At 35.9% G+C, this 25,909-nt stretch overlaps 1 protein-coding gene across 8 annotated transcripts in view; it reads left to right on the forward strand.

Annotated features, from left to right (window-relative positions):
- The window catches only part of CAMK2D (calcium/calmodulin dependent protein kinase II delta), a 316,939-nt gene that overhangs the window by 212,974 nt on the left and 78,056 nt on the right, over positions 1–25,909 (forward strand). For 4 of the 8 annotated variants that reach the window (XM_028121257.2, XM_028121262.2, XM_028121260.2 and 1 more), the window contains exons 5-8: positions 5,174–5,239; positions 8,325–8,397; positions 18,813–18,915; positions 25,699–25,782. In XM_028121257.2, the coding sequence (XP_027977058.1) occupies positions 5,174–5,239; positions 8,325–8,397; positions 18,813–18,915; positions 25,699–25,782 (326 nt within the window). Of the gene's footprint in view, positions 1–5,173; positions 5,240–8,324; positions 8,398–8,593; positions 8,724–9,337; positions 9,411–18,812; positions 18,916–25,698; positions 25,783–25,909 lie in introns of those variants that run through there. The other 4 variants (XM_028121258.2, XM_028121261.2, XM_028121265.2 and 1 more) reach the window with 3 other exon arrangements.

The raw sequence follows: 25,909 nt of genomic DNA on the forward strand, positions 1-25,909 counted from the left end.
AAGAGAGGAAGCTGGGCCAATCAAAGAAGCTTTTGCAGAAGTGCAGGTGACAGACAGTGACTCCTTGGGCTGGTAACATTGTAGTGAAGATAGAAGTCTTAATTCAAGATCTGTTTTGGAGATGATAAAAGCAGGATTTGGTTAGAGATTGGTAAATAAATAATACAAAAGGTAGGAAAGCTTCTTCACCTTCAGATTCTAACTTACAAGTTAAACCATAGAACTGTGGGCAGATGCTTATGGTTTCATTCACCCATTTAATGATTTAATCATTTATTCACTCAGCAAATTTATTAAGCTCCTTCTGTATGTCAGGCACTCTGTAAGGATACTGAAGATACCATGTTCCATTATTGATATCTGCCTAAAGGACCCTTGCACCAATGGTTAGCTTGATTGACTATGTATGTTAAAACATGGTGCCAAGAAAACCTAAGTTCTCAATTATATCTCTGTAGATTTTGTTCCCTTAGCTCAGACATCAAGGATGTCTAGGGGGCCCTGAGCCAGGGTGACTGTAAATGGTATAAATTGGCACACAGGTTGCCACACTGATGAGGTAGTGCCATTGGCACCTAGCATGGGGCCTGGTGCTAACAATCTTGTCATGCAAGGGGCCATCCCACATGGCCAAAAAAGGCAGTAACCCTCCTGTTAATGAACCCTGGTCAGCTTTACTTTGACCAATGACTACTCTCCAGCCCTGGCCAGCAGTCTGACTTTAAAAAAGGGATACAGGAGCTCCTGGGTGGCTCAATCAGTTAAGCGTCTGCCTTCAACTCGGGTCATGATCCCTCTCCCTCTGCCTGCCGCTCTGTGTGCTTGTGCTCTCTCTCTCTCTGTCAAAAACTAAATCTTTTTTTTAAAAAAGGGATATAAACGGAATGCCTTTACGTCAGTATTCTTTCCAGTCTTTCTGCATGATCCTTTGGGCTCTCCAGAGACCCTTGACTTGCTCCTCTGCTCTCCAGATTGTGTCCAGAAGGGCAGCTATTAGGGCAGCACAGATGAGAACAAACCCTTTTTCCTTCTTGTGCTATGTGTTCTTGGGAAAAGTCTTTAATTTTCATTACTTCTGTTTTCTCCTCTATAAAATGGAAATAGCACTAGTATCTACCTCATGGGGTTATTGTCTTGTAACCTATAGAAACTTAGAACAACACTTGGCCTTGGCACGTAGTGAGCACCCAATGGATATTTGCTGTTATTGTTCAACAATATAGAAGGCAGTGTGCTGGACGCCATGGAGGTAATAGATGAACACATCACCATCATAGCTTCTGTCTTGGAGGAGACATGCCTGTCACCCAAATGCAAGGCAGCATATGATATGTTTTTTGACAAAAATCTGACTGTCGTGATTCTTTGCTAACATGACTCCAGCTAATGTTGGAAGCCCTAATGTTCTAGAGATTCTGCTCAGAGCCTTGGATTACAGGTCTGGTGGCTTCTACTCATTGGGTTTATTCTTCAGCTTTATACTTAGTGTTTGGGAGGAATTTCTTCTTTTTCCAGGGGACATTCCTGGCCCTGCCTTGGTGAGATTACCTCCTACTGTGAGTTAGCTGCACCCTCCAACTTGGCTGCGTCCTGAGGGTCCTGGCTTTCCCCCACCACCTCGGGGCAGTGGTTCTAATCACTGTGTCATTGCTGGTTCTTGTGTTAATGTGGTACTGTTTGATCTTCTAAAGCCCAGTTTTGGACTCTATTGTCTGCTTAGCCTCATACTCAAGGCTGTAATCCTCCTGAAATTTTATGAATGTTTCATCCAATATGAAACCACTTTCAACCATTTCTGATATAAATCATAAGTATATAGACTAGGAAGAAAAGAACAGTTCATTCGGCTGGATAACACAGAATGAATCAACATCCCTATAAAGAACAATAATAGCAACAAAAGTATTTATCTTTTTGATATGTGAAGTCTCAACTTCTCATGATTCTAGGATTATCTTATTTTTTCTCTGGAAGCCCTAAAGTTCTAGAGATTCATAAATGGTAATTAATGCTTCAGATATATAATTGATATGCCTTATATCATAGCAGAACCTCAACATTAATTTATTCACAAAATCTCTACTTAGTTAATTAACAGTTTATTCATGAGACTGATTTAATTTGACTTTGTATGAAATTTTACATAGCATGCTAAAATTTTTTTAAAAATCTTTAATAACTACTGCTTAATTTTGTGCTCCATTAAACAATAATGTCAGTATAGAAATGTGTTAAAGTTAGAAAATTCAATAGCTTATCCTCAAGGCAGCATGTTCTATTAGAACTCCATTTTTTCCTTCCCAGACATTTATTATACATATAACAGAAATGATAAAATGGTTTCATTTGCACAAGGATATTTTTAAATAATGGGAAGAATGAATGTTAGAAAATGAGAAAGAGTGCTGTCAGAGATGCTTAACATAAAACTCTGTACACCTTAAATTTCTTTAACAGCTAGAATAGTTCACTGAAAATTACAAGAATGCTAGACCCCAAGAGTTTTTAATATTCTTCTTTAGATACAAACATCTAAAAATAAAACCTCTTGCCATAGAGAGCCAAATTTTAATGTTTTCTTTTTCCTTTTTAAGTGCATGTGAAGTCCAGACTTAGAGTAAATGGACAGCATGATCTTCTGACTTGGTAATTCATGTAATCATTACTTCAGTACTCCTTAATTGAGCAAATATTATGGGTTAGATGCTATGGTAGCAAAGATCAGTAAGTTGTGATTCCAGTGATTTATGACATGACAGTTCTCTTGGAATATACAGTATGCTTAAGGAGCTACTATAAGCAGCAATTTCATTAATGGCAATAAGCTTTTTTTTTGGCAATAAGCTTTTTAATCAATATTTGTTAAACACTTTACAAACCACACTTGTGTGTAATACAGAGTTTCTAGGTACCTGTGATCAAAAACAAAGATAAATATGGATATATATCATGTTTAACTTAGTCACATTCATTCAAAGGAAGAAATCCCACAAACTGTTATTATCATTGTAGGGATGATAGTGGGTTTGTTGGAAATACCTTCTATCTAATATTCAATTATTTTGTATTATAATTTATCTCGGGTACATTATGTGATTGCATTATTATTGTTATTCTAACTGGGGATAAAAACTTGCTGAACTATTAAATGAAATTACTTGTACATGTAACCATGGTTTTCAGAACAAGCCCATACGAAGCTTTAAATAATTTTAGAGGCACATTTTATATGTAAAGACTAAAAATAATGACTCCAGCATTAAAGGTCTTATAAATATCCAGGATGCTATGAAGAAAAGTCAAAGTTGCATAAACTTTCAGACACATTAAGTTTTTAGTATTGCCTCTTTTCCTTTAGGAAAGGAAAATACAGAAGAAAATAATAACTTGTCATCTCTGGAACATGTTATTATTTAATGATGCTTTAGAACTTATTAAAGCAAATGAAATTTTTTAAAAAAGCTATCTTAAGAGGGGCACCTGGGTGGCTCAGTTATTAAGCATCTGCCTTCGGCTCAGGTCGTGATCCCAGGGTCCTGGGATCAAGCCCCGCATCGGGCTCCCTGCTCAGCTGGAAGCCTGCTTCTCCCTCTCCCACTCCCTCTGCTTGTGTTCCCTCTCTCACTGTGTCTCTCTCTGTCAAATAAATAAATAAATTCTTTTTTAAAAAAACTCTCTTAAGTGTAATTTTATCTCCCATTCCATAATGAACATACACCAACCTTTATATCTTCACCCAGTGATTTTTCAAATGACTCATGCCTTCTAAACTTCTGGGAAGATTGACAGTGTAATTATTGGAACAGTTACATTGTGTGCAGATTGAGAGATTGAGAGCAGGGGCTGCGGAATGGATGGCCCACCTGTGCCACTTAAGTCTTGGGCAGGTTACTCTCTATACCTCCATGTTCTCATCAATAAACTGAGAGGGGTAAAACTAATCTCAGACAATAATTACAAGGATTTATGAATTAATATAATACTTAGCACACTGTGTAGCACATGGTAAACAAATGTTAGCTATTACAGGGTTAAGCTGCAAAGCTGAAATTTCCTTTTAAAATCAAGCCATATCATACTAGAGGAAGAAATCGCTGATAAATGCATGAGAAAATGGTTCACTTCACTAATAATTAAGAAATATTAACATGCAGTAACTTTTTTCTAACTTTTTTTTAACTAGAAAAAACTGGGCACCTTTACAATATTGGGGGTGCAACCATTGTAGAAGGCAGTTTGCCCTATCCTCATACAGACAAATGTGTATCTCTGTTTATTACTTATTTTAAATAAGGTAAATGTTCTGACATGAAATGGTGCCCATGACCTAAAGTGAAATGAAAAACACAGTTAGCCTAATAATTTGTATTTATTGCATGATTCTACTTTTGTGAGAAAATATGTGTTTTGTGTGTGTGTGTTTGCAAGGTATGTTTAAAGATACACAGAAAGTTAAAAGGATATGAATAGTTAAAATTAGTTTATTTTGGAGAGTGGAATTGGGGTTGAGAGATAAGAGAGGGCTTGGTATGCTTCCATTTTTTTGAATTTTGCTAAAAAAATATGTTAAAAACATTTATTGATGGGGGCGGGAGGGGAACCTAAGCCAGAGAATCACTGGTTAGGGAATTCTAGCCCCAGAGCAGCAGTCTTTTGGACCTGGAGAAGAAATGGATCCCAAAGATAGTTATATCTACTTACATAGAGAGCCTTGAAACCCCTGGTTTGAATGTACTTTGTAGAGTAACTAAATCCGGTTGCTGAGTTGTGGGAAAGTCTTCAGTTAAAGATGGAGGATAGATCTGGCTTCTTAGTTGGCAGGGGATCAGTACTGCCTTCTAGGGACGTTTCCAAAAGCCCTAGGTCTGTGTTCACTGGCAAATACATGGAGCATAAAGGAAATTGGGGTGCTTTACAAAGAAAATCTAGGTAGCACTCAGCCCAAAAGTGGTAGGTATTTTGGAAGGCCACCTCTAGCCCATAAAGGCATGTTTATTGCAGTTTAAAAAACAAGCCCCTCCAGAGAGATACAACCTGCAAACACATACTCTACAGGCTTGATAGTAATTTTCAAAGTAATCTGAAAACAAAAATTCTGCATGAACACGGTGCAAGTCCATTGATGCATATATATTTTTCTTTTTTAATGTCAGTATCTTGTTTGTCTTTACAGAGTTACTGGAGGTGAACTGTTTGAAGACATAGTGGCAAGAGAGTATTACAGTGAAGCTGATGCCAGGTAAGTGACTTGCCCGGGGGCAAGATACAAGACTCAACATTCAAATGACACTTGTTCAGTATATCTCTTTACAAATGCATCATAACCCTTAGTATTTATGAGACTCTCATAGTACCATCTTGGACAACTTTTTATGATGAGTCCCTCTTAATTGCTGTTTCTCTCTCTTAAGAATTTCCAGGATAATTGTTTGGGGAAAACAAAACTAGAATCTGGTCTAAACTAGCATCTCCAGTCTTTTAAAAAATAAATAATAAAATCTATACTCTACCTGGAATGACTTCTGCTAAAGAAATGTACTTTTTTAGCGAGGTTAAGAGAGCAAAAATGCAGATCTTCTGGTCTCTAGATCCTGAGCTGCCCATTATGGTAGCCATTAGTAACACATGGCTATTTTAATTTCAATTAATTACAATTAAATAAAAAATTTAGTTTCTCAGTTGTACTAGCTACATTTTGAATGCTGAGTGGCCATAAGTGGCTAGCGGCTACCAGTTGGACATAGCAAATATAGAACATTTCCATCATCACAGAAAGCTCCACTGAACAACCCATGTTTAATCAGAGACCATAAAAACAAACAGACTACAAAAGTCCCAGTGTTCTCCTTTAAGCAGTATTAGCTGTTTAACTCTTTGGGAATTCCAGGACGGCTTTTGGAACCCTCATGTGAAAAATATTTAGTCGGATATTTCAGAGGGTTCAAAAGGATTTCCCAACCTTGTTAATTGGCATCATCTTTACAGAGGTTAACAATGGCTATCCATTTTCTCTCATTTGAAACTTCCTAGGCTACACAAAGTCAACCTTTTTGGAGTGAAGTGACATTAATTTACTTGCCTAGATATTACTTAGACTGTATCATGTTAGTTTTCCTTGGCATTTCTTTATACTCAGTAGTTGGCACTTAATTTGAAAGATCTGGCCTTGAGCTATTGACTCATTATTAACAATGTAAATGAGATGTTATGAAAATTCAATTACTTATTGTCTGCCCCCATTCTCTAATGCTTTCAGAGCTTCCTAAAGCTTGCTAATCCCACTGTAGCCTGTGCTCAGCAGATAGTCAGCTGATAGCCGATTCCCTCCCCATCCCTTCAAAGTTAGCACATGCACACACCGGCTCACTTGCAAATCTCTAATTAATCTTCTTGGTTTTATGCCAGTTTATGACATTCTGTGAATCTTCTCTGTACATGACTACACTCTAATTTTTTAATGGAATTTTTACTGCCAAAGTCAAATACAAACTGACGTATCATTTATACTATCATGCGTGAATCTTAACATGCCCAGTTCACCCCAGTTCTCATGTTAGGGCCCTGAAAGGGAGCTTCAGAGCAGCCTTGCGAGTAGCTATTTGCCCACTTGCCCAGAGAGAGCAATAACTTTAATCAAGGTAGTTAACAAGTTAGGGAATTACATTTATTTTGCTTTTTAAAGTTACTTTAAGCAGGTCATTGTGTTTTAAAAGTAGTGTTTGAAATTAAAATAGAAACTGTTTTCACTATTGAAGAGCCCCTGTAGATAACAGGGGAGACCCTATGGGTTGGATCATTTTATATGCATGTTTATATTAGGTTTTGGAATTCACTAGAAGTGAATATTTTTTAGGGTACATCCTACACAAAATGAAGGAGAAGGAACAGTCTCATCCCAAGTACAAACATAAAGAAAAAGCCTTTCCCTACTAGTCCTCAAGAACCGAAGAATTGAATCCATTCTCACTAGTAAAAAATGATGTTCATTTAATATGAATTATTGTACACTTTATTTTGCATTATTCATTAAGCCTAATAACTTATATCTGTGGTTTGAGAAGAGAAAGTGAAATATTTCTAAAAAGTAGTACAAAGTGAAGGGGGAAAAAAGTCATAATATTTAAAAAATAATTACCAACACTCAAATAAGCTATGTGTGGTCAAAAAGCAACCAATGTTTAGCTCTTTTAGTGGGACTCTGTAGAGTTAGAGCTGGAAAATCATAACCTTGATCACTTTTTTACATTCACATTGTAAGAAATCAGATGGTGATTACTTTTTATAATTCAAGAATTTACTTTGGAGTAATATTATTTTGTGCATTAAATGGTTGAAAATGTCCTTATTAAAATGTTTGTTAATGAATGTAGCTCAGTACATAACATGCATTTGAATCGCACAAATGTAAATTTGGACAAAATGTGTCAGTGTGATCTATATTATTTTATGTCAGATGACAGCTCATGGGACCTTACAGGTGCCTAGCAATGATTTATCCCCTCTAATTTAATTAGCTGTCTGTTTGACATCAGCGAGCCCTTAATAAGAATAGTGTAAATTGTGCTTTTTGACATAGTGATAAGGAAAGTTTTCCTTCACTGTGGTGTATGGAAATATATCTAACAATTACCAGTGTTCCAGGGGATTTTAAAATTTATTTTTTTGTAAGGTCCTAGCCCTTCTCCAGAGTATGCTTATCCTGAAGAGGGGTTTGTTTTATGTCATGGGTTTACTTGAAATTCTCCCTCTGTTATTGGAGACTTGTATTAGTTTCTATATTCTATAAGAAGCACCATTTCTAAGTTGAAATGATAAATGTGTCACTCCATGTTTTTTAACCCTTGTTTCACCTGCCACTTCATCTGTGTTTACCCTCTTGTTTCAACACCTATGTTTAATTGTGACCTCAGATTTTAAACAGTTTAGATGTGTATGAGAAATACCCATAAATTTTATACTGCTGAAGAATTTTCCCAGAACGTTATGGGAATATTTGTGAATTTTTCTCCTCAAATATGGAAATTTTAACTTCAGTGTACAAGTGATTTAATTTGTACATTTTCAATGGAAAAAAAAAAACACAGCTCAAATTGTTTTGTCTGAACATGTCACAAACTCTATGTTGGATGTCATTTTTGTTAGAACCAGAATTAGCTTTATTCAGCATTATTAAATTCCAGTGTAAAGCTAAAAAAGATGTTGTGAAAAAATACAATTTTTGTTTGTTTGTTTGTTTCATTTTAACTTTCATTTTATTTTGTATTCAATGTGATTATGTACCTTTAAAATGTTCTCCCTTCCATTCTACCCTTGTATCTTTACAGTCATTGTATACAGCAGATTCTAGAAAGTGTAAATCATTGTCACCTAAATGGCATAGTTCACAGGGACCTGAAGGTCAGTATATGGAGTCCATAAATCTGAATCAAAGGAGGTTTATTTTGGTTTTATTTCTGGGGAAAGGGCAGAGGGTGGGTACTTAAAATGGTTCCCTTGCCTTTCCCAATTTTTCCCTAAAATGACTACATGATGAAATGATAATGCATGATGCCTCTTTCAGTTTGCTCATCTACAGGCTAAATATACATCATAGCAGAAAGGGAAGGACAATATTAGGAGCACAACCTGTCAAGTTTCCAAGCAAGTAAACTACCAGAAGCAGTTTGGGAGCAGGCTTTCCTGAAATGTCCAGCATTTGCCTGGAGATAAACTTGGCCTGTGATGTATGTCCGCCTGTAGATTTAAACACCACTTCTGTTCTGAGACCATGGGTTGCTGTAGCAAAACAACTGGTTACACATTGCTCCATTTGAGTCTGATGAACCCTCAGGCAAGAGATAATAATTGCCAGCTAAATTAAAGCACAAGAAGTTAATGATTTATCAAAAATTCATTACGTATCCTAATTTAACCTTAATGGTGCTTTGACTGCTAATGTGACAGCTTTGGAATGATACTAGAAAAATGGGAGGGAATAGGGAAACAGTTTTTTTATGTGGGGTGGAGGTGGACCACAACAGCTATAAAAATTTTATTTGCATTCCAGTTCTTTTCCTATAAGAATTTATAACTAGGAAATGAGCTACTGAATTAAATATTTTTAAGATGGTTTTTTTCTAGATCAAGTGGATCCACATTTTCGCTCACATCCGGCAAGATTCTGATTGCTCTGAGGTAGTAGTCACTCTACTTGAGCAATATGTTTACATTACTGAAGGTGGTAAAACACAACCCCAGTTGTCTGTTGGTTTTGCACTTTAACCCAGTCTCTGTGAGGGTGTACAGACAGTGAGTGTAAGCTTGGAACTAACACACGCCCCCTGGTGTTTGCATGCAGTCATTGCATTCAGCAGATCCTGGAGGCTGTGCTACACTGCCATCAGATGGGCGTAGTCCATCGGGACCTGAAGGTGAGTAATGCCGTTGGAGAAGATAAACCACCACATAATTCCTAATGACTGTTCAGCTGCAGTTATGCCTGTAAAGGCAAAAATATGAGCAAGAAAGTTGTGTGGACTCATTCCAACACATTACAAAAACACTTTCCCTCACCACATCTCTCTTATTTCATCTCCTCTCATCCACACTTGAGATTTACATAAATCCCATTTCATCCAGAGGAATAATGTCCTACCATTAACAATAAATAGGCTGCTATATTTCCTTCCTCCTAGGAATATATAGCATTTATATATAATTTTGCGTAGGACTGATGATCTCTTCTTCATTCTAAACCTGTTCTGTGGACATTGATCAAACATACCTATTTTAGAGTCATACTATGTATACCTAATATTATGTAAATAGTTATGAAGATTATAAAGAGAATAAAGATAAAGTTATTAAGTAGGTTTTTGGCGTTAAAGAACCTCCATTTGGGGCTCTGAAGTCTCTTACCAGTAGTCCCAAGAATTCCAAAGACATTGAGCCTTCCTGGTTCTTTATTTACATTCCTAGGTAGCAAGATACTAGTGCCTTTTAAAACAGAAAGGAAAAAAGTAAAACAAATTTTATTATAAAATAATATTTATATAACATATATATGGACTAATACTTTTAAGACTCCACTCAGTTTCTGATACCATTGAGGATGAGAAATGTTTAGATCATTTAGAAATTAAATAGTTCAGAAGACTAGTCTTTCATTCATTTTTCTGTCCCCTTCTCTCAGCAGTGTAGTTTCACTCATGGAATTTCAGAGATATAGTGAAGGCCTAGAAATTTAAATGAAACCACTGGGTGGGCAAAATAGCAAATGTGAGTACTATATAGTTGTCATTCTTTGTTTCAAGTCTCATCCATATACAGGCATTAGTACAAAGATGCCACAGAGGTGGCAATGTCTTCAACTGTATGTGTTCAGTGGGAGGATCTGGGCTGGTTTCTCATGTGCAGGCTTCTCTAATAATGATAAATCTGTAGTTTCCATTCATTTATTATGCTGTTAGAATGTATCGCTAAGGATCCACAACAAGTTATTTGAAGATGTGGTGTGTAAGCAAAGCTTTGCCTGAGGTTTCTGGAATTTTCCTTTGATTTCAGTTTGAGTCTTAGAGCTTTAAATGTCAAAAGCAAAGGTATGGTTAATGGCATTTTTTTTTTTTTTGGAGAGCCGAGATAAGACTATGTACATCTGTTAACACTTCACCAAATGTACCCATCAGGATTAAGGAAAAACAATATGTTCCTTTAAAAATTCTTATCTTTGGCAACCACCTCAAGAATTCCTTACCAGCCGTGTAGAGAGAGAGAGCCCCTTTTTGTTACAGAACTCACGGTACTACTTTCCTTTTTAAGTGAATATATATAGCATGCATGTTTATTTATGCTATTTTATTACATGCTCTATTTAATAAATTTATCATTTGAAATATTTTACTCCATGTTATATAATTATAAGTATACTCTAAAAACCAAGGATGAAAAATGACCTTTAAAATATATCTTGTGGGGTCACGCTATTAGACTTCTGTAAGTGTTCATACTCAGCTGAGCTCTTCAAAGACTGGAACTTTAATCAGAGATGGCAGTGGGCCTAGGTGTGGGCTGAGAAGAAAATCTATTTTCTGACATATGAGCTAAATTGACTAATTAAAAACTCAGGCAGGTGACTTTTAGGGAGGCTAACTACCAAAAGAAATAACCTGCTGAATCATCCATCAGATTTCTTTCAAGGGATGAAAGTGTTTTTGTTCTCCCTTCTTATTCTGATTCATTCTGATTCTGATATCTGAGAGGATAGGGGTGAACTTTGCATAGAGCTTGTTATAATTTTTGTAATTGTCTTGGTTTTTGTCGAATTGCTGACTGGAACAGACTTCAGTTGAGTCTAGTTTTCAGTGCATTTTTCAGTAGGCCGTTTCATAACATACTTAGAGTATATTAGAGGCATTTTACACACACCCTACGTGTGCTAAATCCCTGGCTTTGTTTTATGTCTTTTATACCCATGTGTATACTTTATCTGATAAGTATACTGTTTGTAATAGCATATTTTCCAGTATATTAAAATGAAAAATATTGGTAAAAAAAGCTTTAAACAAAAATTTGCCTTTATTATTCTTAGGTCATATATTTTGTTTCCATATCCTGATTCATATGTTAATTCATATATAATACAAATGTTTGATGCACATTTTAATTTGTCCATATCACTGAGAGAAAACCACAGGAAGTGTTATGTTCTTCACTATTAAAGGCGCCTATAAGCATTTGAGTGCTGTACATTTTGTTGTAAGCCTCTTCTAGAACAATAGCTGTATTACTGTACTGTACCTACCTATAATACTATATTACTCCACAGTGCCTAATTTAGGACTTTATACTTAGTAAATACTTGTGGCATATGCTTTCAATTTGGAATGAATGAAATTCAATCAAAAGCACATTTATAATATAAAAGGCATCACTGAATAAAATAGATTTTTGTGTATGTTAATTAATATTGAATAAAGAGGATAACTATCACTCTTTGACACAGTGATAACATTAAGATCATAATTTGAATAACTGCCAGTCTTGGGAGCTTATTCGACAGTGGAATCCAGCAGATGGAAAAATTATAAGAACCTAGAGACAAGGCTGAGGCACAGCAGATGATTGGAGGATGTCCCAGAAACAAGCAATAGGAGAAGGCTCCATGTGGTGGGATATTAGCATAAAGGAAGCACATCAATCACAACCAGGCAGTATCCAGTGGATACACAGAGCTTTCGTCTGAGGTGAATCCAGTGTCAGATCCAAGCAGTATTAAGGAGTATCTAGCAGTGGTGACATAATTACAGTACTATAGTTCAGGACTATGACTCTCATCTTTGGGAGGATTTGGATCAAGGCGGGACATTAGTAATAAAAATGATAATAGCTGCCATTTATCAGGCAGTTACCATGTACCCTGTACTGTGTTATCTTAGGAATCTTAACAACAGCTTTATGAGAAAGGCACTTTGATCTTCCCCATGTTGCATAAGGAGAGATTTAGCAACCATGAGTGAAAGAACTTATTCATGGTTGCTCAGCTAGTAAGTTATGATTTGTGCCCAAGCAGTTTGGTTCCAGAGTCTGCATACTTAATTGCTACCACTTCTCAATTCATTAGTTGGATAAATCGAAAACTTTAGAAAGGCCAAAAAATAGGTCAAACAATGACAAGAAAGTAATTTTGCCAGCAATGTTAAGAATTGGGAAATGGTTCTAAGTTTAGTGAATCAAATGATCAAATTGATCCTGCTTATGGATCTTCCAGAGCTGTACAAAATCTGTATCATTAGGAAAAAGAGAATAAGTTATGTGTAAGATACAGTATAGAGTTGAGGGGGTGCACAACATAATTTGTTAATAGATGTTCAAAGAAAAAAAATTATTTAGCAAATCAGTCAAGTGGCATTGGTCACAGCCTTTGGAAAATGGGATGTAGAGAAGAATGAAATGCATTTGCCACATTTGATTTAGGCCACATCAAGACAATCAGGCTGGAGTGCCTAAAAATAGATTGTTTATAAAGAGTAGATTACTGTAACTTAGTGTTGAGTGTTTGTGAGCTGATAATTGAAAATTCAGATATAAAAAGAGAGAAACAAACATCAAACATTTCTTGAGCACCTGTTGAGGCTCTATCAGAGCTGTGGGCACAAATTACAGAGCAAAATAAGAACAAACCTTGTGTGGCTAGAACCTACAGGCCACTGAATTAAAGATCATTTTGAAATATGTATCAATGCTGTTCCTCCCAGAAAAAAGGAAATATGTCAGACGAAAACTGAATCCGGAAAAATATTAGGTTAAAGAGCGGTGGCAGTAACAAGTGACAACTCTTGAGGTCACAAGAAATAGAAGGATGTGTTCTCCAGTTAACAGCCTGAAGAATACAGTTTCTGTGAATCAGGGAACAGAAGTAAGTCAAAGGAGACAGTTTTATAGCTCTGCTTTATCATATAAGTATATTTCACACAAAATAGTAAGAGGTCTTCAGTTCAGGGTGCATCAGAAATGGTTACCAAACTACTTCATGAACAGCATCTGGATAGAAGGCTTCATACATAAAACAATCTTTTGGCAACACATCAACACCTGTGAATCGCCTCAGCGGAGAATGCTGCTTTTTTTCCCCTAGCCTACCTCCTGAAAAACAATGTCATTTAATGGAAATATCATTAGATCAATGGATGGATATGAGAGAGAGGGAGGAAGAGAGGAAAGGGAGGGAAGGGGCAGAAAGAGAGAGAGAATAGATTTTAATGATAATTTTGGAGATTGGGGGGGTTGAATTTAAATACAGGAATAAAATTAAAGACCAGAAAAATTAATTTTCTGGGGGAATATGACATGCGTTCAGTAAATCCTCTTTAGTAGTAGATTTATCAAATTGTGAATCTACATTTTGAATAATTATAAAATTGCAATTGTTCCACTTTTCTCAGAAGTATACGCAGATGAAAGTTTAAAGAACTTGTCATTTGTGTATAAAGTATGTCTAGGTGTTTTAGACACAAACTCAGTAAGTGATAAATTCCATAATCCATTGGTCATTCTTGTGTTTCTTTATTGAACCTGACAGCTGTGTGTCAGCTGTGTATCAGGCCATGGAGAAACAGTAGGTAATTGGCACAGTCCCACTGTGGTTGCACTCTGCTCTGCTTCTTTCAGAGAAGTATTTGCTAACAGTGTAGAAGTATGTGCTAATAGTATGTGCTAATAATGTAGAAGTAAATAGGAAAACAGGAATGGAAAACATGATTCTTATGAACTTGCTCATGTATGCATGGTGATGGAAATAGTACTTCATAATCACAAAACAGTGCATCAGCTGAGAACTCCCTGTGCTGAGTACATAAATCAAGCATCCATTCCATATAAAAATAAAAGCAAAAGTCACTTGTACCATGTGCACAAAAGAACTTCTGCCATGTGCATGAGTGAGCTTGATAATCAAGCTTTTCAGTTCATGCACTTTCACTTAGTTTATCTCTAGGAGCTTTGTTCTCACCTTTTTTGGCAAAGGAAAAGTGACTGAAAACACACCAAAGCACAGAATGCTTAACTTCATGTTGAAATAACTAATACTCTCCAGTAGAGGAAGGCAATCTAAAAAGACAGTTTCAATTCTTAAAAACTAATATCTAAAGAAATGAAAGAAATAATATAGAATGATAAAACTAACTGGCTGTTTTATGATTTTCATAAAGAAAAAAGCTGTAAAAAAAAGTAAAACACATGATTTCACTACACATAAAAATTCCTAATGTTTGAGTTTTGTAGTGAAAACACATGATTTCACTACACATAAAAATTCCTAATGTTTGATAATCACATATGTGCACAGATAAATCTGTGATATGACTAATGCTGAAGATGATCATCACCTTTGCCCAGTCAGTTCCTTAATAAAGATCACACTAATTTAGAAATTCTTGTGTTGTGTTTGTGAGATTTTTGAGAAGCAAGATTGAAACTATGGCTCATATTTCATAAGTTTCCCCCCAGGTTTTATTTGGATATGGGTAGGAAATATTTTTGAATACTTCAGATTCTTTTGCAACTGTCTACTGAGTGGACTGCCTTTTGCAAATGACCCATTTTTATACCATCGGAGGAGTTTCCTCAATATCACATCTTTAAAAGAAATCAGGAATCTGGTTTCAAATCCTCCCATCTTGTTTGGATCTCCCTACCTCATTTAGAGACTGAGGGGTTTGAGTTATTTTATCTCCCAAGTCAGTCCCAGTCTTAAAAGTGATCCCAGCAAACTGCGTAGGTACTTTGAGATATTTGAACAGATTCAAGAAAATCTCAAATCACATTGAAAGAAGTTGCCATTGCATCCATATGGAAGCACAGAACTAAACTTGCCAACAGTTGCTGCTCATTACAGCTGATATGCTATAAATGGTTGTTGACACTAAGACCAGATGTCATGGAAAATCCTGCATCATTAGGAAGCAGTTGGGTGGGGAAGGAACCTGTGTGTGAGAATGTCAGTAGAATCTATTTAAAAACCAACCTAAAAAGTGATTGCATTATAGGAATTTAGAGATAATCTCAGTGTATAAAGATTAGCATAATAGATTGCATTAAATTTAGGAATATAGACATCCCCCAAGATATGCACATTCATTGCAAATATCCAGTGTCCTGCACGTTGACATGGTCAGCTGCACTGGAGTATAATAGCTAATCCCTAATGTGTATATTGTTCCATACCGAGGACAGGCTCTTGGGATAAAATCCAATGAGATTTTATAACTTCATATATAGTGCTATGAGCAATATGCTTATAATGTTCATTTGAGAGATGAAAGAACTAATTAGCTCCAAGAGTCTTTGAGTTGCCCATGTCCACACAGTTAATAACAGTCAGTCCCAGGACATAGACCTAGCTCTTCATCTTTTTTCTAGATCATCATGTTGCCCATTTCTCTCATGTTCAGCTATACACTGGAAGACCTGTGTTTCTGATTTCACGTTTCTCATTTGCTTTAGAAAATCAAAATAGTTGAATAGTAGCAGGTAATGGTGGTGATCCTTTTAAGGAAGCAGCCAGTAATTAGCTGAAAGATTCTACTATTTCAGCTTTTGTGAAATACAATCACAAATTATCTTCTTTTCTGTAGGTGTTCAGAATTTGGATTAACCTACTTGCCAGGGAACTTTTGTAGTACAACGCATATTCAAGTTGGATGCTATATAAATGGTAGAACATGATTACAGGATTATTCAAATTTTGAACGTATTCCGAACAGTTGTATATAAATCAAATTTGTGTGCTATTTCTAATGTTTCATTGAACCTGGCCATTAGAAGCCATCTTGTGATGAAATATTTTATAAAGAAAAGAATCCTTTAATAAAGGCAGTAAGCATCCTGATTTTTCAGTTTGCATTCCATAATTCTGTATTTTAGGTTTGCTTAAAAGATATGTACAAACACGAAGCCATTTTAGTTCTATTAATTCTTAAATCTACACAGTAACCTTGAAAGAGCCCTGCCTTTTCCTGTACATAACTGCAGCTGAACAGTCTTCATGGGTATAAGGTAAAACACTTATCCAGATGGATTAATTATTTCCCTGGATGACTCACAAGGCCCTATAGAGAGGTCTTCTAGGTCATCTCTAGGTATGAATATTTGCCCCAGTCATTCAGAGGCCATGTATGATAAAACTCTAAGGTGTTCCATTTCTTCTGAATTGGCAGACACTTGGTATTTAAGGGCGTAAGGCACACAGCACTGCCCAGAACCTTTTTTGACCTAGTGATAAATATTTTAAAAGTTTATTTACTGATGGCACTGGCATTTGCTCAACAAACTTCAGTACTACTTGATTAAAAGACCTAAAATGACGTGATTTCTAAAGTAATTGGAACTCTTTCCTTGAATGAGTCTGTGGTTGACAAATTAGGACAGATGTGTATTAGCAGAGATCTCTGACATCTCAGTGCTTTTGAATGTGAAGGTTATAAAGAATTAAACTATTGCTTACAGTTTGATGTGGTTTTTCCAAGTCATTTATTTAATAATAACTGGAAATCACTTTGTGATTAAATTAGAAAATGCATGAATGTAGTAGGCCATAAATTTTAGTTGTGAAAATAAAATGTCAAATATTAATAATATAATATGGTTAGATGCTGTACTACATTAATAGATAACCAGAGTTCCAAGTAATTGTGGATGTTAGGTTTTTACTAAAGGTTATTTCAGCATGGAGACCTTTCATATTCTTGAGACATCTTCATCCCAGTGTCCAAACTAAATTATGATGTATTTAGTGTTGAGGTAATTTAAAAAGCCCTATCAGCCCTAAGAAATTACAGAGCTTTCCTTACAGTTACCTATTGTCATAATAGTGATGAATCTGATGGCAGTGAACAGCAATAGCCTGAAGAAGTCTGGTACTTGATTAAAACTTACGTGCCTACACTCCTACTTCTTATAAACTTAACCTAATTTTTCCAAGTTCTGGTTATGAGTCTTTGCTAATTTGCATGGCTGGCTTAATTAATAAATTAAATATTGGTTTAGGCTGTGTTTATACAAGCTCAAAACAATCAACAGAATCGCCTAATTCAGTAAGAAAAAAGTAGCCATTTCATGAAAAAAAATATTGAATTAGTTTGCCAACACATAAACAGAACCACTTTGAATGACCTGAATATTTAGATTTCCAGACAATTGTTTTGGCACTTGTAGACTCCATTGTTTCCCAACTTCTTTCAGTCCAAGGCACACCTCTAAATTGTCTGGGTTTTAGCCCAAGGTAAGAAAATGTTGAACTACTCTCCCAAATGTGTATGTACCAATCCAGCTGTATGTTCATCCAGATACCTGGGGATGGTAGACTTCAGTGTATGTATTAATCAGCCTCTTTTTCCTGACCGTCTTCTCCCTTCATTTCCTAAAATCCACAAAGGTGGTCAGGGGAAATTAAAGACTTTGCCCTCGTGCCTGTTTTTAGAGTTGCAGTGTGTCTCGATGCTCTCGTTGGGAAACAGTGGTATAAACACAGCCTTATTCCAAGACCGAGTTATCAGTCCTTGAATAATGATAAATACCCAAGAAAATGAAAATGTATCTTTGTTATAGTATTCCAAGATGTGAGAACAAATATATAAGGAATGCTTTGAATCACACTTTGTAGACATATAAATTATGTTTTAAAAAACTGGCTTATAAGGAAAAAAAAGCTAACTATAACATTTGGCAAATAGTACACTCTTTCTGCCTTTAAGAATAAACAGATTCTTAAAGACAGCAATTTAATATGTAATTCAGAATAAGACTCCAAAATTTGTACAGAAATTGTTTGGAAACATTGAGGAATCAAAATGACTACATTTGGGTCCAAACTCTTGAAGTCAACTAGGATTTAATTTGCACAGTTTCATTTGCCAAATGTCTGTAGATTGGTCCAACTCTTGTTATCATTTTGCCAAGTTTCCTTCTGCTGAAAATGTCTGTGCTCTATTAGGCTTCTAAGTCAATGTCCATGGCCAAGTCTGGACCTCAGCAGCCCTTGGAAGCATGTGAGCAGGTCAAGACAGGTGCTTCCGTTCATTTGATCTCTCCCCAAGTGTATTCTCTCTTCTTCCCCGTATCTCTCTAGTACATTTATGCATCTGTCTGAAGCCTGCACACATGATAATTTTTAATCATTTTTCTAACCACATTTTCCCTGGGATTTAGGAATGACAGTCTTCGCGAGAGAGGACAGTGCATGACTTTTTTTTCCCCTAATCTTACAAAATGTTGTTAGTTTTGAATAGTCACTTAAAATAGGTTCTCACTTCATTCTCTTTTTTTCTTTCTAAATAAAGCCTGAGAATTTGCTTTTAGCTAGCAAATCCAAGGGAGCAGCTGTGAAACTGGCAGACTTTGGCTTAGCCATAGAAGTTCAAGGAGACCAGCAGGCGTGGTTTGGTGAGTAGGGCTTCTCTCTACTTCATGCTGCTCATTCTCTTCTGGCTCATCATGACCCACTTCCCAGCCAAAATAAGACAGAAATGTTACTTCTAACAACAGCCTGACTAAACTGAAGACATTAGACCTTTATAAGCATTTAATTTTACTGACATTAAAAGGTATATGATCTAGAAATAATTTAAGAGAAAAGATTAATAGGAGAGCAGTAACATGTAGACTTTTTCTTAAAACATGAGTGAGAAAATGGATCCTGTACTAAGAATTAATAGGGAGGGTTGCATTGTTAAAAGAGGACTTTTTAAGAGAAAATGACCTTTCACATAGAACCTTACTTGATGTGATGCCAAAAACTGCTGTGTAAATAGTAGGGACTCAGGAAATACAGAATATTTCCACATATTTTGTAGCTAACAAATTAAAGTTAGAAATATTATAGCATATATATGTGTGTGTGTTCATCTTAATTATCTTCTGTTTCTTCACACTGCCAGTTTCCGCTCTAAAATTTTGATAATTTCGAAATTTCTTTTGATGAATTGTCTATTTCTTTACAATTAAGAAAGAAATTAACTCTCAGTTTAAATTAGAGCACTTCTAACCAGGCTTGTGTATTGTTTCAATATTTACCCAGTTGGGTTATTTTATTCACTGTTTCTTTTTTTTATGCCTCTGTTTTTGCCGTTTCCCAGTACTGACCCATTTTTTTCCATGTAGTCTCCCAAAATATAACCTCTCCTCAAGCCTCTATCTTACTTCTTTTCTGACTTTCAACGTATTGAGGTTAGATCATTTTTAAATGCCCTTCACTTCTAATTGCTTTTTCCTCTGAACAACAACAGCAAAGAGAAAGAGCACTCAAAAAGTGCTTACTTCTTTCATTTTATATGCAAAGACTTTCCGTGTTTTCCTAAATCTAAGGTGTGCACAGAGCCCCCAGCTAATAAGTGTGAGTGGGTGGCGTGGCAGCCTTCTCCTCTACAGGCAGCTTAATTTAGGACCTCATTTTCTGCTTCCTGTCCTGTTTCAGTAGTACCTGACTGTTAGCCTTGTCCACGATTCCTCCTAAGCTTAATACCACCATTTACATTAAGTCTCTCCTCACCCACCAGATGAATTTAGTATCTCCAAACTTGGCATTTGGTTTGTCATATTTTGACATATGAATAAGCTTGTTCTTCTTAAATGCGCACTGAAAGAAGGTAGGACCTAGAATAAGTACTGTAAATTGGAGATTCAGAGGCATCTTTGTATCCTGGGTAAGGGCACAGTTGACACAGATAAAGAATATATGGTAACTTTGGAGTTGAGGTCCAACAGAAAGTAGGAAGGCTATCACAGAGATGGGCAGAATAATAAATGGAAATGCTTAAATTAAGCAGGAGGTCCTGCCCCTCAAGATACTGACATTTCTGTATCGGTAGCTATTTACCATGTAGTGTGGGAACATCTTAACAGAGGCATGCATGAAGGTGCTCTGGGGAAAGTTTTGGTGTTTGGGGTAGTGCTTCTGCTTCCCTAATGGGTGAATGAGAATTTGTTCACTAACATGCAAGGAGGTAAATACCAGACAGAGGGATCAGCACATGCGAAACCTCAGAGGCATGAAACTACTGTTTCTATTTGTGGAATAGCAAGAAGTTTGATATAGCTATACTGGGATGAGTGGTAGTTGATTAGGTGGGAAAGGATTTTGTGTGCTTTTGAAGGATTTGGCTTTTATCCTAGAAGTTTCAAGAATCCTGTGAAAAATTTTAAGTAGGGAAGGACATAATTGGGTTTATGTTTATAATGATGTTGTGCGTAACAATGCAGAGTGTGGCTTAAGGATACTTACTCTCAAGGCAGGGGACCAGTTAGGTTAATACAGTAGTTCAAATTATGTGCGATGACAGCTTGAACTAAGGAGTATGCAAGAGCAAGCAAATTCCAGATAACATGTAGAACAGACAGTAGCTGAACTCTTAAGGAAGTCCGTTTAGAGGAAATCAAAGCCCCAGAGGTTGGACTCTAGTGCCATCTAGTCCCATCTGCTTCACAAGACTCAGGGTATGAAGCAGGACACCAGAATAGGACGTAGGCTAGGGATCTAATTGCCAGAACTGGGTAGAAGGTGATGATAGGATATTACGAACAAGACAAGCCTTATTATCAGAGTCAAGTCTGCAAATTAATATCAGCAGCTTGGCTTTGTGTATAAAGGTGTGATATAATTGAGCACCTTAAATATCCCTTGTTTTTCACCTCTGTGTTTTATCTCCCGTGCTAGACAAGCTGCTTGAGGGCAGGATTGTGTGTAGTAGAAAAAATTCTGCTTTTTGAATTAGAATACCCAAACTTATATCCTGGGTCTGATTCTTAATAGTTGTATAATATTGGGCAAGTCACTTTAACTCTGTGAGGTTCATGTCCTCTTTTGTAAGCAGTGATAATAAACACTTCTTTGCAAGGCTGTTATGAGTCCATAGGAATATGCCTGGGCTACGAAAGATGTTGAATAAGTTTTCAAAACCATCTTGGCATGAAACACGATGCCACAGTTCTTTGCCTGCTCAGTGAAAGTTGTTAGCAGATCAATGAGTAAAAAACCAAATATCAAGTTGGTGAAGGCAATAGCATCCAAATAAAAGTACACAAATTTGTGATCATTTATTTCTAAAAGTCATCTGATTCCAGAGAAAGAATGACAAATTGGGAATAAAATCCCCATTTCTTCTTCAGTATGATGCTATAACAGTTATGTTCTTGCTAAGATATCTATTAGAGTAATGACTTTCAAGGGGGCATTTTAAGTCCTAAGAAAATTCCACATTTCAAAAAATGTAGAAAAAACATAGTTTATAAGCTTAAGAGAATGCACAAATTGTTTTTTTTCTTTTTCTTTTCTTCTTTAGCTTATTTTCAGCTTATTATATGCAAGTGAATCCTCATGGTAACCTACCTGAGGAAAAGGAGGCATGTGATATACTATTTATCTTTTGGGTGTACTACCAGATATATCATAGATTTTAAAGTAAAAGCATGTTTTAGTATGAGTGACTTGATTTGATATTTATTCATATCTACCATCATAGTCTCATATATTTGATTATTTTTTTATTTAAATTAAAGTTAATTAAGATTATAGTGTATTACTAGTTTCAGGGGTAGAGCTTAGTGATTCATCAGTTGCATGTAACACCCAGTGCTCATTACATCAAGTGCCCTCCTTAATGTCCATCACCCTTGACTGATTAATTTTGTCTCTTAAAATGTATTATCAGTGATGGGGAGGGGAGCCTTTTTATTTTAATAAAATAAGTTATTTTAAGACAAGAGCAGAACTCTTTCTTCATTACATATAATGCCAGAATTTCAGGCTTTTGCTCAATTTTATTTTAATAAATATAAGAGGTCCACTACAAATAAGAAAAATAAAACTACACAAGGCTTATAGAAGCTGCTTATTGTGTTTTTTTTCTAATTTTTAAGTCTAAATGTTTCTTTTTCTCATGATTTCTTCTGTCTTCCTAGCCTTGATCTATTGGATTACTAGCCAGAAATGCTAGAAGTAACACCCTGTGTCACTACACTTGTTAAGATGGCTAGAAAATTTACCAAAGAGAAATATCAAAATATAGCCCATTTCTCCTGTAGGATTGGAAGCGGTGTTTGCAGTATATTTCCAGTTCTTTGTTGCCGCTAGGAAAAAAGGATAACTACCACCATTTTCCTTCATGGAATAATTGTTTTGCTTGATTGCTATTATGTCTCTTTTTAAAAATATTGAGGGTTTTTTTTTAATGCAATGGACGTTCCCAACAGTAAGTAATTATGTTTTGTTTTTGATCTGTTCTGATATTCCTATTGGTTTTTCAGAGTGAGAAGCACATACTGTCTCTAAAGAAAACAAGCTGTCATTAATTTCCCTGTTAATAGCATATGTCATGATAAATGAGATTCTTATGAGTTTAATCTCCTGCTAAAGAAGGTTTTATCTGTCTTACCCTGAGTATTTTGGTATTCATGAGAACACATTGCCCAGTTCACAGTTCTTTAATGTTTATACATTTAGAGTATGTTTCAATAGGAGTAAGGACCCCACTGACTGCTCAAGTGGTAATTATATTAAATTAAAGAATGAACGTGATGGTGTTCTCTAAGCATTTTAATTTCCAGAAAAGGTTTGTAATAATTTACATGTAAAATTACCTTTTCATTTCTTAGTCACATGGTGAGTTCTTTATCTTTTCTACCTAAACAAAATATCATTAACATTTCCTCCTCTAGGAAATGTATTCTAAGATATTTAAGACCTATTTTAAGGTTTACTAATTCTAGATAGGAGGTTATAGATTGTATATAAAAAGGTAGTCAAAATTCAAAGTGAGGATGGACCACTGAGAATTGTAGTTAGCTAAGGAGATCTCTAAATGGAAGTAATTTAGAGCCAACTCTCTGTTAGAGAAAAGGTAGAGATGGAAATTGAGGCTTCAAGGAACAGAAAAAGTAACATCAAGGGCAAGAATGAGAAGTCTGTTTTCAAGAGACCTTAAAAAAATTAACCAGGTCAAATGCTCAGGGGTAGAAAGAAATCATGTTGGATGAATGAAGGGGAACCGGGAGATAAAGGGTCTTAAAGCGTGGGCTAGGAACATGGTCTTCAATCTGGAATTGGACATTGGTTTCTCATTGGGTTCCTTTGTCTGTGTCTCAACTTGGGAGGAGTTAGAAAGAGACCATTGGACTGAGAGCAGGTGTGGCATACCAGTAGCTCTTTAGAACTCTTACGCCCATCCCTCCCTTGGAATTAGCGGACTTCACATCACTCCTTGATGGAATCCTCACACTTTAGGTAATGGGACCACCATGATTACTCAGGAATTCTTTCATCTCACAACTGTCAAGTAAATCAAAGTAAATGCTTCCTTTAAGTGAAGTTTGAGAACAGGGGTAGACCCACTGTGGTCCATGTGAAGCTTAAACTACAGTACAGGCATCTTTTCTTGGAGTCCCTTCTCACTGTCCACTCCATCCTCCTCTACAACAAAGGAAAGGAAAAGCATTACAGGGGCGTAGGGGTTAAAATCCACAATCCTTTGCCTCACTTTCCAAGGTAATTTTGTTCAGAGGAATAACCATGCTATTACATATATATACACATACATACATACATATTTATTTTTATACTTGTTTTTGCACATTGTTCTTAATAAGTTTGAAAAATAGTAAGAAAAAGCTTTCTTGGGCACTTTGAATCCCATTAAATATGTAATGAGCTTCTTCAGTGATTTGTGGTCAGAGGAATTCCTGATTACATATCCTTTTAAAGAAATGTTTCCAGTTTTCAAGTGCCTTTATAGAAAACTTCCAAATAGTTATTTTGGGTCTTTTTAAAAGTAGCTATTTTTATTTGAAAGCTATTATTTTCAGAAATAAGAAGAAAAATGTCACTCAAGGGTCTAGCTCTAAATTGATTGTTATTTAAGCATACCTCATTGGAGTTTACACTGATTTATACAATAATGAAACTTTATTTTGCCATCTAGTTTCTCTTACCATGTCTCTTTCTTCAAATTCTAGTTGATACTTGTTCAATAGTGATTTATCCAAATGTTCCTGAGTCTTCTCTTTAGTTGACAGTTATTAAGTACACACTGACTATTTATTAGTACACAGCAATCTCTTTGATATATTTAGGGCTTATTCCTTCTCCTGGTGAATTCTTCAATTACTCTCAGCCCCATCCCCACCCCTGCCTTACTTTCAAAAATATTTACTTAGGGTCTATGTTTTTGTTCTTTTGTTTTATAGGTGAATGCTTCTCATAATAAAATTATGTCGGTATCATGATAACTATCATCTCTTCCAAGGTTCTAACCCTATCTTCAAATTTCTCCCTATTTCTTTTCAGGTATGGGGGAGGAAAGACTTGCTCTCCCCTCTTAGGTCCGTCACTGGGGCGTGTGAGTTGAACTGACAAAAGACTGATAAACAGGAGAAAAGCATACAATTTTTTTATGTTAATATTTTAACTTTTACATACACACAGAGGCCTTTCTAGAAAATAAATGAAGACCTGAAGAAAGGGCAGACCAAGGGACTTATATCCCATTTTAACAAAGAGTGATAAATTATGGAGATTTGACAAGACAAAGGAAAAAGGGGGTTTAGCTCAGGACATTAAATTGTGGGGAAATAATGAGGAAACACATAGGGAAACTAATGGAAGATCAAGGTTATTTTAGTAAGGTTGGTTTGTATAGATCCATCTTGGCACCAATTCCCATGCCAGGAATGTTCTCCTCTTCCTGGTACAGGGAGGGCACCTTTTTCACAAAAAATTTTATGCCCTACTTTTAGGTAGAAGGGAGATTAAAGAGCCTGTCATACATCTACTGATTCTCAGTTGCCTTCAGCTAAAAATAATCAGTATGCCACAATGGCATATTTTGGGGTGATATGTTCTGATCCCCTTCACAGGTTTAGTTTCAAATCCTGCATAAGTAAGTGAGAATAAGAACTGCTAACCAGATAGACTTAAGTATACATGCTGACTATATAGCATAATAGAGTAGCCTTCATATCTAGGGGAAAAATGCATTTTTTTCTAATAAGCTACAAAGCAGATTAGTGTTGATACTGCTATAGAGAAAAACTAGTGTAGATTATTTTAGGCCTTGTTTTATTTTGATAAACAGATCATCAGATTAAAAAGTCCGAAAAATGTTTTCTTCCTTAGTTTCCCATTTCACATTGGTTTTGTCAAATCAACTCTGACTCATTAACTTCCGTTTTCCCTAGGTTTTGCTGGCACACCGGGCTATCTTTCTCCAGAAGTTCTACGTAAAGATCCTTATGGAAAGCCAGTGGATATGTGGGCATGCGGTAAGGGATCATATTTCCTTGCAAATTTTGCAGTACACAAGTATGATTGAAAATATTATCTTTCAGATTTGAAGTTAATGCTCTCTTGTGATCACCCTAGAGTAGTAGTTCTCAAACTTCAGCTGAC

Source organism: Eumetopias jubatus, unplaced genomic scaffold (assembly GCF_037043125.1).
Source record: "Eumetopias jubatus isolate StellerSeaLion01/CBP00866 unplaced genomic scaffold, mEumJub1_p1.0 scaffold_2, whole genome shotgun sequence".
Taxonomy (NCBI): Eukaryota; Metazoa; Chordata; class Mammalia; order Carnivora; family Otariidae; genus Eumetopias; species Eumetopias jubatus.